This window comes from Periplaneta americana, chromosome 16 (genome assembly GCF_040183065.1).
Source record: "Periplaneta americana isolate PAMFEO1 chromosome 16, P.americana_PAMFEO1_priV1, whole genome shotgun sequence".
Classification (NCBI taxonomy): Eukaryota; Metazoa; Arthropoda; class Insecta; order Blattodea; family Blattidae; genus Periplaneta; species Periplaneta americana.
In genome coordinates, this window is record NC_091132.1 from 165267931 (window position 1) to 165284727 (window position 16797).

General features: G+C 35.0%; 2 protein-coding genes across 8 annotated transcripts in view; both read left to right on the top strand.

Moving 5' to 3' along the window:
- Window positions 1-16797, top strand: part of LOC138691769 (gastrula zinc finger protein XlCGF28.1-like) — a 218554-nt gene that overhangs the window by 171936 nt on the left and 29821 nt on the right. For 3 of the 7 annotated variants that reach the window (XM_069814138.1, XM_069814135.1, XM_069814124.1), the window contains exons 1-4: window positions 10683-10796; window positions 13842-13939; window positions 14517-14654; window positions 14969-15048. In XM_069814138.1, coding sequence (XP_069670239.1) covers window positions 13847-13939; window positions 14517-14654; window positions 14969-15048 — 311 coding nt within the window. In that variant the 5' untranslated portion in view covers window positions 10683-10796; window positions 13842-13846. Of the gene's footprint in view, window positions 1-10682; window positions 10797-13841; window positions 13941-14516; window positions 14655-14968; window positions 15049-16797 lie in introns of those variants that run through there. The other 4 variants (XM_069814126.1, XM_069814125.1, XM_069814137.1 and 1 more) reach the window with 3 other exon arrangements.
- Window positions 960-4331, top strand: LOC138691771 (gastrula zinc finger protein XlCGF42.1-like). The gene is made up of 3 exons (XM_069814141.1): window positions 960-1093; window positions 1417-1496; window positions 2366-4331. Exons 1-3 carry the CDS (start codon window positions 1022-1024, stop codon window positions 2805-2807), a joined length of 594 nt encoding a protein of 197 aa, XP_069670242.1. The 5' UTR covers window positions 960-1021; the 3' UTR covers window positions 2808-4331.

Here is a 16797-nt window from a genome sequence, read left to right on the forward strand (position 1 = left end):
ATTATACTTTCCAGAAAATTAATTTATATAAATTTGCTGTATAGAGCTAATTATTCTGTGCTAAGTTAGGCCTTAACTAGTGCTTCAGATTTACGGCCCAAAGCAGGTACGTAAATGTAAATATTTCAATGCACAATGGGCACTATACTGTTGCATTGTATTGCTCACAGAAATACACATACTAGGCAGATGTGGACTTACTATTGCCAAGCTAGTTAGTATATCCGAATAATTCACATTCTGCGTATTAACTTATGTTACTTAATTTCCATTTTCAGTCGTAATGGACGCGATCAAGATGGAACCTGGGTCCGACCCAATGGGTATACACACAAGTGGTATCGCAGATATAGAAGAGAAGAAGCCTTTATCTGAGGTATATTGAGAGCAGTGACTATTTATTATCTAAATGCGTCATTTATAACTAGGAAGTGCATTCCTTTGTAATTAATTCTTCTTTTTCCACGAGATGAAACACAACTGAAAAAGTTGAAATTTGTGAATGTGAAGTTCCAAACGGAATTTTATTTCACATAAAACACACATACTCAAAATTGTGTGAATAGTTGCTTTCAGGAAATATATATTAAAACCACAAAAATGTTGAAGTTTTTCTTGCTTCCATGGATTTTTAGAAGAACTTTTAAATAATTTAAAACTGAATCAACACCGGTAATAACTTATTTAGAATAACATTAACCTTTATGTTTTACTATGGGTCTTTCTGATCATATTGCAACAAAATATCATACACTAAATATATTCTATTACACGTATGTGTATCGTTACAACGTTTCTTAGATAAATTAATTTACTATTGGTTTTGGAATAGGTACATATACATTTGTTGACATCAGTATTAATAATAATGTGGAGGGTCTTTATAAATAGTTACGGGTTTTCGTGAACAACTTTTATGCTGTTTTGTCTAATTATTTTGTTCTTTATGTTGCAGGAAGGAAATTTATTAGATTTGGACATCACTAAAATAAAAACTGAATGTATAGAACACAGGTATCACATGAAACCGGAGATAGTATTTGAGGAATCTGCAGTGCCAATTGACTTTCCCATGCTGAAGAGTGAAGCTGAGGTGAGTGCAGTCTATGAAGTGTGTTGGGCTGTAGTTCCCTCCCTGTTACTTTCTGGCTGATGTAGCTGCTACAGTCATCCCAGTGATAACTTTTACCCTATCCAATTTTTGAGTTAATTGTGTTACTAGCACTGTTTAGATTATTTCAATCATATACCGTACTTGCTGGTAATCCATTTGTGGCACAATGGATGCCCACATCCTTCACAAAATATTTCCATTACTGACTTTACTTTAAAGATTGGATGAGTTGCACATTTTTACTGCCTGATTTTCATGTATTATTGTGCTCTCTATCTGTTTTACGTAATCTTCTGCTACAGGAAGAGTTTTGTGAGTTGGATCAAGTGAAGGAGGTCAAACTGGAAGTAACAGCAGAGGAGAATGAAGTCTTGACTGAGAGGTGAGTGTAATATACGAGTGCCTAGTTTGCTGTTGGTTTTACTGCTTTATTTAAATAATGACAACATAAACATATTTATAATCTCAAACTGGTTATTGTTTATATGAAAACTCCAGTACCACCATTAGTACTACATTTATTATTATTATTATTGTTATTATTATTATTATTAATTATTATTATTATTATTATTGTTATTATTATTATTAATTATTATTATTATTATTATTATAATTATTGTTATTATTATTAATTATTATTATTATTATTATTATTGTTATTATTATTATTAATTATTATTATTATTATTATTATTATTATTATTATTATTATTATTATTATTATTATTATTATTATTAAATTTGTACCATAGTTGTTTATTTCATCGTATCACTGTCTTGGACTTCTATTGTCCAATGTCTGTTGTCCAGCACATAAACATTAATAATTAAATGAATAATTGAGGGGTTTGCGAATTGAGATACACATAATCTAAGATTTTAAAACGCAGCTGAATAAAATGTTATACACGCACGCAGCCCTGTCCTGCAGATATGTAAATACAGTCCAAATAAAATTTCGCTACTATAATTATTCACTACATTTTAAACCGTTTTCCCGAAGAAGGGCGTATAGGTCTGTACGCCTTTCTTCCGGCAAAGCCCTCATTTATTGTTATTACTATCAATATTGCTGTTATGATTATTATAATTACTATTATTACTTAATTTTTTAATATGGTCTGTACAGAAGTAACTGAAGATGAAAGACCATTGTCAGTTTCTCCTATATTACTTTGCTTATGGTGGATATATCTCTTCATTGAAAGTCTAGACATTCTTTCCACTAATGACACTTATAATTGTTAGTGTTGCAGTTAGCCATAATAGTGGAGTTCCAAATTTCTGCGAAAATATTCCAGAAGAGTACGACGGCAAGAAATACGTTTCTGATATTAGCGGAATGTCTTTTCCCAACTTTTCAAAACTCAAATCGGGGGATTTCGAAAAGCATTCACGCGTGCTCACAGGCGGGAAACCGTTCAGTTGTGATGTGTGTGGAAAGAGTTTTTCCCAATTGGCACATCTCAGGGCGCATTCACTCGTGCACTTGGGAGTGAAACCATTCTGTTGCGGCGTGTGTGAGAAGTGTTTCTTAAGGTCTGGACATCTTAAAGCGCATTCAATGGTACACAGTGGCGACAAGCCATTCAGCTGTGACGTCTGTGGAAAGAACTTTTCTAAGTCCTACGACCTCAAGAGGCATTCACTCGTGCACTCAAACGACAAGCCATTCAGTTGTGACGTGTGAGGAAAGTGCTTTTCAAACTCGGACTATCTCAAGAAGCATTCACGCGTGCACACAAACGAGAGCCCATTCAGTTGTGATGTGTGTGGAAGGAGATTTTTGCAATTGGCACAGCTTGAGAGGCATTCTCGCACGCACAAAAACGAGAGACCATTCAGTTGTGATGTGTGTGGAAAAAGTTTTTCGCAATTGGCACGTCTCGAGACGCATTCATACGTCCAATCAGGCGTGAAACCATTCAGTTGTGACGTATGTGGGAAGTGCTTTTCAAGGTCCTACGATCTCAAGAGGCATTCAGTCGTGCACACAAACGTGAAGCCATTCATTTGTGATGAGTGTGGAAAGAGTTTTTCAAACTCGGATTATCTCAAGAAGCATTCACGCGTGCATACGAGCGAGAGCCTATTCTGTTGTGATGTGTGTGGAAAGAGTTTTTCGCAGTTGGCACACCTTGAGAGACATTCACGCTCTCACATTGGCGCGAAACCATTCTGTTGTGATGTGTGTGAGAAGTGTTTAACAAGTTCTTCAAACCTTAAAACACATTTAATTATGCATACCGGCGAGAAACCATTCATTTGTGACGTTTGTGGAAAGTGTTTTTCGCTCTCGAAATACCGCGATATGCATTCACGCGTTCACTCGGGCGTGAAACCATTCTCTTGTGACGTCTGTGGAATGAGTTTCTCGCGCTCCATACGTTTGAAAAAGCATTCGCGTGTTCATACAGGTGAAAAGCCATACAGTTGTGACGTATGTGGAAAAAGTTTTTCGCAATTCGCACATCTCAAGATGCATTCACGCGTGCACACAGGCGCGAAACCATTTTGTTGTGATGTGTGTGGGAAGTGTTTTGCAAGATCTTCAAACCTTAAAAGACATTTAATGTTGCACACTGGGTAGAAGCCATTGGGACATATTAATAAAAGTGAGAAACTCCTAGTAAGGCCTGATGAGCACTAGCATATCCTCGCTAGTTTGTATTAATAAAAACATCCTCAAATGGCGGAGCAAAAGATCAGCGACATGAGCATTTGCTCTGTATTTGTTCATCTTTTGTTTTTGCTTTATTTACTTCCTTCCACACTTACGACTCTATTTCATATCACAGGGTTGACAATAGTAGATAGGCTATCTTAACAAACACAACGTGTTCGGTCTGAGGTGTGGATTAAAAATTTAATTAACGTTCCGCAATGGAGGAAAGCACAAAAGCGTTTTGAGCAAATTATTGAAGTCCATAAGAAAGTGCTTCAGAAATCACAACTCCCTGACAGCAAGGGCATAAAACATGTAGGGAACGTCCATGGAATTTGGACCACTTGACTTAAATAGCATATAACTTCATCCACTGCAATGATATCTCTATGATTTTTATAAACAAAAATTAGTGTAGTGCAGTGACTGCTTTGGTGAAACTAAACAATAATACCGGTATAATTTACATAAATTGTTTAAAAACAATGTTTATCAGAAAATGTGTTTCCATGTAATTTGGACCGGGAATTCGTGTAATTTGGACTGGTATACTGTATATCTCCAGTACTTACTTAAGTTATTCTAAACAATAAAATGGAACATTATGATACATTGTACGTACCTTTGCACACGTGGAATAATAATAATAATAATAATAATAATAATAATAATAATAATAATACAGTTCATCCCGAATTTCGGCACAGTCTTCATGGGCTTGCCTTTCGCAACTACTGCACTGCTAAGTCCACAGCCAGACTTTCAAAACAAATTAAAAGTGGGCGAAAGTTTTATACATTCGTGTTTATTAGAGGCTATTTCAATATAAGAAACTTACTGTAGCTAAGTTTGTGAATATAAACCAGAATTATGGGGTTATTGTATATGTCTTTATGTAATATTTATCTCTCTGTCAAATTTCAAAAGCTTTTATTCAATATCGTCCTTAGAATCACAGGTAAAACCACCCACAAGCGCAGAAATTAAAATATTGCTTCAGTGGTCCAAATTACACATTCATGGTCAGTTCAAATTATACACCGTGCAAATATTTCATATATAAACAAATATTACAAAAAATATTGTAAATAGACGAATGCAACTATGGTATAAGTTATCTTTATATTTTTGCAATACTTGAACAAGCAAAACATCCAAATAGTAACTACACAGCACTCAATCTCGACAGAGTGCAAGGTTTTAAGGATTGAGAGTAAAAAACTTATTTTCTTCTCACCCCTCACCTTTGAATGTAACAGCAAAATAACTTGCATATACCAAAATTGAAATCAATTCAAATTACACGCCGGTCCAAGTTACACGGCCTTCCCCTAGCTGTCGAATCCATCAGGAAGCAATAAAGCAGGAATTTGGCATGGAAATGATAGTAAACAAGATTATGAAAAATATTAATAATATGAGAAGCCGATTGAAATCAAAAACAGACCTAAAAGGACTGGAAACAAGCAAATCATTTTAAAGAATTTCTTCATATACGGGAATAATGCACGGAACCAGGCCACTTGACGTTAACGCTAGTTTAATCTCTCATGTCCATTGCACGTAGCCTGCACGTTAATACTGGGGACTGCTTTTCTATTTATATATTCATCCCCATGTATAGTTTTTTTTATTAACACGTGGGTACAGTCCACTGCCCCTGTAATATCAGGGAATGTGTCGACCTCGGTAGCGCACTGGGTATAGTGCTGGCCTTCTGCGCTCGAGGTTGCGGGTTCGATCCCGGCCCAGGTGTGCTTAAATGCGACAGGCTTATGTCTGTAGATTTACTGGCACGTAAAAGAACTTCTGAGGGACAAAATTCCGGCACACCGGCGACGCTGAAACAACCTCTGCAGTTGTGAGCGTCGTTAAAGAAACCATAATTTAAAAAATTATCAGGGAATGTACACTTGTTTGACCGTTAAATTTTAGCTGCCTCAAGAGCAGCATTGGTAATTGTATCCAGTTGTCTACTTTTTCCTTAATTGCACAGATAATTTCCCAGAATGCTGAGGACACAGTCCCTTGTGAAATACCAATATCTTCTACTACACCAACCTGAAAACTAAGGGCTCCTACGCACCTTAGAAATATTCTCTTTTTTTCTTCATTGCTTGGTGTTCCATCCCTTGTTTCGTTCGATTCGGGTAAGAAATGTTCCGTAAGCCACTACACGTCATTTTCCCGTTCAAATCTGTACAAATCTTAGTAACTATACACATTAGACACCCTATGTATTTTATAAATCTTTCTTCTTCGATCAGGAATCACATTCATGAATGCTGCCATCATGTTTATAAACCTCTCTCGAGTACGTTGAGTCTCCTAATAAGCTACCTCAGGATATCGTAATCATTTGCTCGTAACAATGAGCATGACCTCTGCTTTATTTATATCAAAACGTGAGCACTTGCTCTGCGGCAGAGGTGATTGAGCACGACCTCGGCGAGTAACATGAGCAAGATCTTATTATTAATATCAAACAGAGACAATGCTCAGATTCTTAAGTAACTTCCTTTTATTAATATCTCCTATTGAGTTGTCATGTTTGTTGAAAGTGTTTTTCGCTCTCAAAATATCTCGATAGGCATTCACGCGTACACTAAGGTGTAAAACTATTACCACAGCGTACTATATACAGTCACGAAGCTTGAGTTTTGAGGGTGCTAGAAACAATAGACTGTGACGGTATTATTTTGCACTTCCTGTAATGAGGCGATATTAGCGATCCTAGTGGTGAGCAACTACCTAATGTTTGCATAATTACTACATATTCAGCTTCGCGACTGTGTATACTAGACTTTGCTATTACGCTGTGACGTCTTTGGGAAGACCTTTTTCGCTCTCCGTACATTTGAATAATCATTCACGCGTACGCACTAGTCAGAAACCATTCGTTTGTGAAGTGACTGGGAACTCTTATAGAAGCTCTTCAAATCTATATAAGGCATTCTTTCGTCCTTACTGTCATAGAGCCATTCAATACAGACGTCAATGCAAAGTGTTCTTCTCGCGCGGAATCTCTCTCTTTGCATTCACGTGTTCATACAGATCTCAATGTGCATTCACGTATCCACAATTGAGTAGCCATTCAGTTGTGATGTGTGTGGGAATCTCCAGATGCCTTTTCGTGAAAAACCGTTCGGTTGTGATGTGTTTGGACTGGATTTTTCACGCTCGAAAGACCTTAATCTGTATTCACGTATGCATACGTAAGAGAAAGTCTTCAGCTGCGTGTGTGTGAAATGCGTTTTTATGGCCCGCACATCTTAATATACATACATGCGTGTACATAATTATATTTTATAATAAATGTTTAAATATCCTGTACTTTAATCACTATATGGTTTTATTATGTTAGCTTTAATTTGTACTTCGGCAAGATAATCTTTCTTTGTTATTAACGTCTATAATAAATTGTCTAGGATTTTTAATCAGGTAATGTTTTATTCCTTTGACTTTTATTCTAATTGTAACTTTAACACTAATTGTAATTATAATTTTATTTTTATTCATAATACTGTAGTTATAATTCTCAGCTAGGGGTTAAGATTAGGCTTGATGGGATTAGTTCTACCAGGTTAAATAAATCAATATATAGTATACTATACTGTTCATATGCCAAAAGCCATATGATGGATCTTGCGTGGAAGGTCTTTTTGTGCTAAGAGGTACCTCAAATGGTGTTTACACTTACTTCCTGGCGAGAAATGACTGAATTGCCTAGTTTTGGCTTAACTTTGTTCAATAGGGGAAATATGAAATGCGAAGCTGCAGAAGCTCGACATCTTCCTCACTTATGGAATCAGTTCGAAGCAGCTAGGTCAAGTGAACCACGCACATTAACACAGAAGCATGGCACAATCGCTTCCAGAACATTGCTTGTAAGAATCATCCCACTGTTTACGAACTCACACGTTATTTAAAGAATGAGCAATCCGATGTAGACAGAATGATCCAGGGCTTGGAACTGGGACGAAGAGTGAAAAAAGCACTAAAACGAAAATATAAGGCTGCAAAATATTTCACAAAGGTATGATGAATTCAAAGACAAAGGACGTGTAGTTGAATATTTACGTGCATTCAATTTTTGCGTTACAACATTCAAATCTGAATAAATCCATACAAAACTCGGTTTCTGCAATAAAATTGGACCAAAGTTTTTCAGGAAATATGTAAACATTTCAAAACTTCGTTCCAACTAATTATTGCAATATCATTTTAAAAAATATATAAAATAATAAATACTGTATATGTGAATTTGGTTTGTTCTAATTTTCTCTTGGGTCAATTCGTTTGGGTGAATTCTCCTTTGCGTCAATCATCCATGCGTCAAATTTCATTTCAGTGAATATTTTCGTGTGAACTAGCACCGATATAAATATACTTGAACAATACGAAATGTACAAACATGTATGGGAAAAATGAGCAGCAGTATACTGATTATATGCAATTGTTCATTACTCCGTTATTAAGATACTCTTTGGAAAGTTTGGTTAAACTATTTCAAATGTATGTACGCCTAAAGTGTTTGTTGACCAGCGTTTCAACAAATATATTACGTATTTTCATTACAATGTAATCAACAAAATAACTATATTCGTTATAGATAAATATTTCAGACCAGCTGCTGCTCCTCATTTTGATTTGGCTCACAAAATATGGACTCATTCGCTTTAGATTTTTGATTTTGATGTTGACTACTCTTTCAGATTCAAACAAGTTAAATCTCATCAATTATATATCTCATTCTGTTTATGGATGTATATGTGAAATTAGTAGCCTACATAATTATGAGTTTGCTTCAGCTATTCTCAATGCCCCACATATAGCCCTGCAGGAACGTAATGAAATATATACTAGACATCTACCTGCCACTAGGAGACAGGATTGCGGTCCTATTCAGACACTCCTAGCTCTATGTAATACAGGAAACTATTTTAAAGTCGTAAATCGACCTGATAATTATATTCGTGACTTTTTTTTTCCCTAGACTCTCTTCTTCTCAAATACGTCAGAAGGTTTTGGAAGGTAATACTCTCACACAGGCTTTAAACTAGAAAATAAATAATTGTCGCAGAAATCCACAAATGAAAAATTATATTTGTTTTAAAATACGAAAATCTTGTAAAATATTCTAAATAATTGTGCAAAAAAGGATTAAATTAATAAGGTTTGTAGAAACAAAAAGATAAGTAATTTTTTCTTGGAGTTTTATTGCTTTAAGTCCATCTACCACAATCTAGATGAGATTATGCATGTAAATCGTTAGACGTATCCAGTAGAGATGGGTAAAAAATAACACAACAGTTATTTTGGAACTGTTCCGGTCTCGGAACTGTTGCAAAAATGAACAGTAGGTCGGAACCTCCTGTTCCGAAATAACAGTGTTCCGACTCCGAGCTGCTCACTTGCCCAGCTGTTGCGGGCTCGCAGTACCGCGTTGCACAGGGTATGTTCCGACTCTCTCGGAACTGTTGCAAAAATGAACAGTAGGTCGGGACCTCCTGTTCCGAAATAACAGTGTTCCGACTCCGAGCTGCTCACTTGCCCAGCTGTTGCGGGCTCGCAGTACCGCGTTGCACAAGGTATGTTCCGACTCCGAGATAACAGTCGGAACGTCGGAGCTTGTTCCGATGAACCGACAGCTGCAGTTACACTGTTCTCGTTGTTCTTTATGTTATACTTGGAACTTCGTTGGATGAAGTTGGTACTTGAAACTCTCACGTGGTTGGAGGGGGGCGCATGGAAATTGAAATCCTTGCGGTGGCGCGAACTTTAATATCAACATTTGTAAGACTGGCCAATCATCTGTAATGTTATAGTAAGTATTTAATAATCTGTAATATTCATTCCCGCTTTATGGTTTATTTCACCATTAGTTGACTAATTCTGTTTTATAAACATTCTACAAAGTCATAAAGTACGCATACTATTATTAATTCATTGATCAGCTGATTCTATACAAAGGTTAAAGTCGTAAATGGTAATGAGTGGTTTAGTTACAATGCGTGTATGTCGTTTGTTGAGGTTAAGTCTGACAAGCACAAGTTTTTGTGCTATCTTCTCTGTTATCAAAGAACGACAAAAATATTGTAGCATTATTTGTTGGAAACTACCCATATAAGCACTGATTTGGAGAGCGAGGTTTAATGCGAAGTTTAAATTACACTTTGGTAAAGATGCGATTCCAACATTTTACTAACCCACTGCGGGGTTTCCAGGTTTCAGTACTGCCAATATATATCTTTTTTATTTATGAAATTGTAATATTTATTATTATTATTATTATTATTATTATTATTATTATTATAACTGCATTAAGAAAAGTAAAAATAAAAATTAATGATTTGTTTTTTTTTATTATGTAATAGAGAGAAGAGAAATTACATACCATATGTTTTAAATGTTATGTTATTTTTTTTAGTTGGCTACCATGTCTTTATAACTTTATGTACGAAAACAAAGTGTTGTATTCTGTCCTTGTAGTCAACAGCTGTTTAATTACTAACATTAAGCTTTTGAGTTCTGCCCGTATGCACAGCAATTTTCCAAAATCGATTCGAATGTGCATTGCAGTGCCATCTATAGATAAGAATGTGTACTATGTCATGCCTATGAGTGCTCCAGTGTGAGCAGCATGGTAAAGAGGGAGGGTACTGTACCGTTCGTTTGAACGACTCAACGACTCCGACTCATCACCACTGGTGACTGTTATTTCGGAACTGTTATTTGGAACATAGTATTTTTTCGGAACCGGAACAGTCGGAACTGTTCCGGGAAAAGAACAACTTCGCCCATCACTAGTATCCAGTTTATAACGTTCACATTACTGGGCATGTGTAATCCAGAAACCTACGTCTCACGGTCTTCTATGTGAATTGCTATGCAGCTAGAATAGTTATCCTTTCTAGAAGTTTCTTTTAGGTCTGTGTATATTTGCTGTATAGAGTCAATTATTCTGCGCTAATTTTGGTCTTACCTAGTGCTTAAGATTTACGGCACAAACAGGTATGTAAATGTAAATATTTCAGTGCACAGTGGACAATTTACTGTTGCATTGTATTCCGCAAAAGATTGGAGTAAACGACATCTACAAACTTTCTTCATGACTTTCAATCCGTTGTGCTTTATATCGGCTTGTACTACAGACAAGTATTTCTTTCTTTGCGTGGTAATATGTATAATGTGTTTCGGCAAATGTTTTCACTTCTCTCGTATGACATACAGTTGATTCTTGCTTACCGATTGTACGTTGTATTGTCACATTATTTCTACAATATTTGTATATGGAACTTGGGTCTTGTGAATACTATTCTCCACATTAATAATTATACGCAGTATATGAATATTGATATAGAATGTTTTACTCTGATTACGCAGGAAGGAACAATTGCACAATACCGAAGGAGCGAATATTTCGTATACCGCTACTCATGACGTCATCCTATTTTCTCGAAAATAAAAACGAAATTACACTCCTGATATCCTTATTCGAACCTATTTTGTCTACTCATACCTTTTTTACTATTTATTCTCTCTCTACTTTTATGATACATTCTTTTCATTACCGTTACTATCTCTTATTTGTTATACTTACCGTACCCGTGCGCTCCGTTTCACCTGTTAGAATTAAATATAAAGTAATTACATAATTAAAATAGGACGTTTGAGCCAGGGAACAACTTTTACAACAGCGCAACATAATCTGCTTCGCTCTTTACCCAATTTTCTTTATTTGCATTTATTGCATATATATTTTATGTATTTTAACACGATTCAACTGAGCATAGTTAAAATTTGAATTATAAAATAATGGATTGCTAAGCTAACGTACTATTACTGCATACTAAATCAATACACTCTCGTTGTTCGTTAATGCTCTGAGATTAAAATGAGTGTACATCAATATTATTTTAAGAAATACAGAAAACGAATGTACAAAATAGCCTATCAAACTTTCTGTGCATAAGAAGCTATTTTAATCTTACCTGTCCTCGATTTACTCAGACGTTACTGTAATAACATTATAGCATTATGTCCATCTAGAGAAACTACACTTTCCAATGGTGAAATAATAATTAATTATACAAATCGGTTAATTTAGCTTCTGATATTACTTCATACAAACACAGAAACATTCTCTGTAGGCTATGTTTAATAGCTTTCGATTGTTGATGTCCAAGGCCCCTGTTTCGATTGTTATTGTCCAAGGCACCTTATAGACGAAGTCATTCGTTCTTAATTCTTTGCACTATCTTAGATGGCTTTATTTTAATTTTAAAACTCATTTATCTCATTAAATATCAGTCCTATCAAAGTTTTGTGATGGATTAAACTTATCGGAAATCATTTTTAAAGAAACTCTTCATATGTAACATTTTTCACAAAAATCAATAATAAGCGAGATATTTCGATTTATTTAATTCAGCCCCCCTTACAACCCCCCTTTTAAATAAAGTATTTTGAATGCCATATAGCCTAAAATCTAAGTTACAACGAACTTAATTTATATTCCAATTTTCATATAAATCGGTTCAGCCATTATCGCGTGAAAAGGTAACAAACATACAGACAGACATAGAAACAAAAATTTCAAAAATGCGATTTTCGGTTTCAGGGTGGTTAATTATATATGTTAGGACCAATTATTTTTGGAAAATCGAAAATTACCAGAAAAATTTCGGCTACAGATTTATTATTAGTATAGATATATCCTAATCTCTATCCCACCTGATGCTATATTCCTAACTCTCCTAATTCTTAGTCCTTATTGACATGTAAGATGACTAATTCATACACCTCTCTCACTTTGCTATTTACATCACTTCACTATTTAATTTAATACCTTTACACTATAATCTGACACTTTACATAATTTAAGCGACTCATACACTTATCTTCCATTGTTCTACACTGTGTCTTTCATGTCTTTTGTTTTCTTTTTTCACTTCGTCTATTTCCTACTTTACTCGTCCGACACTATTTAGTAGACATCTGCATTTTGTTGAAAATGCCCGATCGAATCCAGTGGAACAAATCATATGTAGAACATTGAGAGAAATAATATCGTGAAATAATCGAACTTATTTTTTAGACAACGACTGTATCATGTCCCTAGTATCACCAGCGAATAGGGATTGTAAAGAATGGACACTGAGCGAATTGTCCTGTGTTTTGTTTCTCTGTGCGCCAGCGGCTAGTTCCACTTTCAAGCGCTAGAGGTAGTGTAATCGAGCATACGCTAAGATAATAATTGAGAATAGTATTAAGGCACAGGATCCAAACATCGCCTACCTTATTGCATATTCCAGTAACGCTTTGCTTCAAATAAATTCAAGTTAGCAGCTTTTCCTCATTTCTCAGTGACAAACTAGTTGTAATAATAATATTTTATATTTCAGATATAATACATTACCGGTATATTATAAAATAATATAGTACATTATAAAATTAAGTATCGAATTCGTTTAATATTTGTATATAATATAATATAGGTATATGGTTTTACTTCTCGTAAGAGTTTTGTTTTTCCATTTTGAGCGCTATCAAATCATTACATATTTTAATTGTTGTTGGGGTCAACGTCTCAACTCTCATTATAAAGGAAGTCCAGACATTGCATTTAATGGAGGATTTATTATTTTATGGATCCAATTTATTTTATTTGAGTACATAATGTACCTAGATGTATTAATTGTATGTGTTATATTTCCGCTGTGTCGACTGCTAGCTGGTGTGATGTCAGCGCCAACTCTAGGCAGAAAGCAGAATGTCTCGTTCTAGCTGGCTTGAAGGTCATTGAAATCAGTCCGGCTACATCAAAGGTACCGACGCGAAGTGTCCATTCTTTATAATCCCTATTCGCTGGTATCACATGCTCATCTGTGCTGATGTACACATTCGTTTGTATTTTTTTGGTAACTTTTGTGTGTTGTGGCGTGCACAGAAATACACACACTGCGCAGATGTGGACTTATTATTAAAAGCTAGTAAGTCTGTCTGAGTATTTCACATTCTGCATATTAACTTATGTCACTTAATTTCATTTTTCAGTCGTAATGGACGTGATCAAGATGGAACCTGGGTCCGACCCAATGGGTATACAGACAAGTGGTATCGCAGATGTAGAAGAGAAGAAGCCTTTATCTGAGGTATATTGAGAGCAATTACTTTTCTTTTCATTTTCTAAATGCGTCATTTATAACTAGGAAACGCATTCCTTTGTAATTAACTGTTTTTTCTTCCGCGACATGAAACACAACTAAAAAAAGTTGAATATTGTGAATGTGAAGTTCCAAACGGAAATTTCTTTCACATTAAACAAACATACTCACAAAATGGTGTGAATATTTAAATTCAGATTATATATTTCAAACAAACAAACCTTTTTTTTTTTATTCCATAAATTTTTAGAAGAGCATTTATGTAATTTAAAGCTGAATCAATAATAGGTTATTTAGAATAATATTAACCTTTATATTTCATGCTGGATCCTTCTGATCATACTATCAGCATATTATCATCCAATAAATATATTCTTTTACTCGTATATGCTGTGCTAGGACGCTTTTCACATAAATTATTTCACTCTTGGTTTTGGAATAGCCAGATGTGCATTTGTTGACATCGGTATTAATAAAAATGTGGACGGACTTTATAAATAGTCACGGGTTTTCTTGAACAAATTTTATGCTGTTTTGTCTAATTATTTTGTAATTTTTGTTACAGGAAGGAAATTTATTAGATGTCGACGTCACTAAAATAAAAACTGAATGTATAGACCACAGGTATGACATTAAATCGGAGATAGTATTTGAGGAATCTGCAGTGCCAATTGACTTTCCCATGCTGAAGAGTGAAGCTGAGGTGAGTGCAGTCTATGAAGTGTGCTGGTCGCTAGTTCTCTCTCTGTTATTTACTAGCTGATGTAGCTGCTACAGTCATCCCTGTGATAACTTTTACTGTCCAATTTTTAAGTTTTACTAGCACTGTTTAGTTTATTTGAATCATATACCGTACTTGCTGGTAATCCATTAGTGACAAAATGGATGCTCACAATCTTCACAATATGTTTATGTTACTGACTTTGCTTTAAAGATTGGATGAGTTGTACAATTTTGCTGTCTGATTTTCTTTTATTATTGTGCTCTGTGTCTGTTTTGCGTAATCTTCTGCTACAGGAAGAGTTTTGTGAGTTGGATCAAGTGAAGGAAGTCAAACTGGAAGTAACAGCAGAGGAGAATGAAGTCTTGACTGAGAGGTGAGTGTAATATACGAGCCACTATTTTGTTGTTGGTCTTACTGCTTTATTTAAATAATGACAACATAAACATATTTGTAATTTGAACGTGAATATTTTATATATGAATATTCCAGTTTATCGTGCGGACATAAATGACATGATTGATATAATATCCTATCTCTATCACGAACACCTGCCCTACCACTACTTTACCACTCCTACAACTGCCAACTAGTGGAGCTGATGTTGCTGCTGTCGGAAAAAATACCAAGGCATAGACCTGCCTTCAACTTTTCCCATTTAATGCAGAACAGTTCACCAACCATTTTCATTGACTAATGGAATGTAGCCAGGATATATAGTTCCTGTTGTTTTCTCAGGTCTGATCCGGCAGTTGTAGTAGGTTTTGTGTATAGCTTTGAAGGAAGTGGGTCCTACTTCTCTGCAGCATATCTTTCACAGATCCTGAGTTCTAACATATAAATTAGAAAATCTGTGTCCATTTCAATTTTTGGATATAGTATTATTATTATTATTATTATTATTATTATTATTATTATTATTATTATTATTATTTAATTTGTACCATAGTTATTTATTTAATTGTATTAATTGTATGACCGCGTTAGACTTCTATTGTCCAGTGTCTGTTGTCGAGCACATAAATATTAATAATTAAATAAATAATTATTATTATTACTATCATTATTGCTGTTATGATTATTATAATTACTATTATTAATTTTTGAAAGATAATCTATACAGAAGTAACTCAAGCTCATTGTCAATTGCTAATGGCATATGGGGTTCCAAATCTAGTAGTGGACACAATTAACCATTTTTTTTATTTAAATAAATTGTGAGTGGTTGATGTTTTAAGTGATTTATTTTTAAAAATATTCATCATATATTTAAACACATGTACATTCACTTAGGTATGTTTGATTATGGATGAATTTTTTGGCAAAATTGTATATCACTTTTTGTATAGTGAAGACAAATCTTAGTATTGGACACTCAAATTTTAGTAGTGGACATAAAAAAATTCAGTAGTGGACACCCAGTTAAAAATAACAAATGATCTGGAAAAAATGTAGTTCACCAGTAAACAACAAATAGACTGCCTTGTATTATACAGGGTGTATCAAAAATACGTGTACAAACTTCAGGCATGGGTTCCTTACACCAAAAGAAGGAAAAAAGTTCATATGAACATATGTCCCATAATCCTTTGTTTCCCCGTTATTCATTTATTACTAAAAGTTTGCGTTCAACGGCCTTCGAGGTCCAACCTCAAAACTTCATTTCTTTATGCACTCATTCATACAAGGCTGTGACTCGTTGTATCAGAAATGGACTGCAGATGGCGAAGTGTTGCCATGGAGACTTGTTTACATTTGTCATTTGTCATTAGTCTGTCTTCAACGTTGCAATTGTGAACGTGGAGTGAGTTAACGTGTTTCGTTCAACCATGGCAGGACGATATTCATTTCGTGAGCAGGCTGACATCATTTTTATGTATGGTCGCGCGAATGGTAATGGACGCGAGGCTGTACGGCTGTATCAGATGGCGTTTCCAGACCGAAGACAACCGAATCATCAAACCTTTGTTGCTGTGTATCGTCGCGTTGCTGAGACAGGAACCGTTGCACCACAGACTGGTGATCGAGGAAGACCAAGAATTGTTCGTATGCCGAATCTCGAAGAAGACATTTTACACTGTGCTGAAGACGATCCAGGTATCAGTACAAGACAATTGGCTGTGAC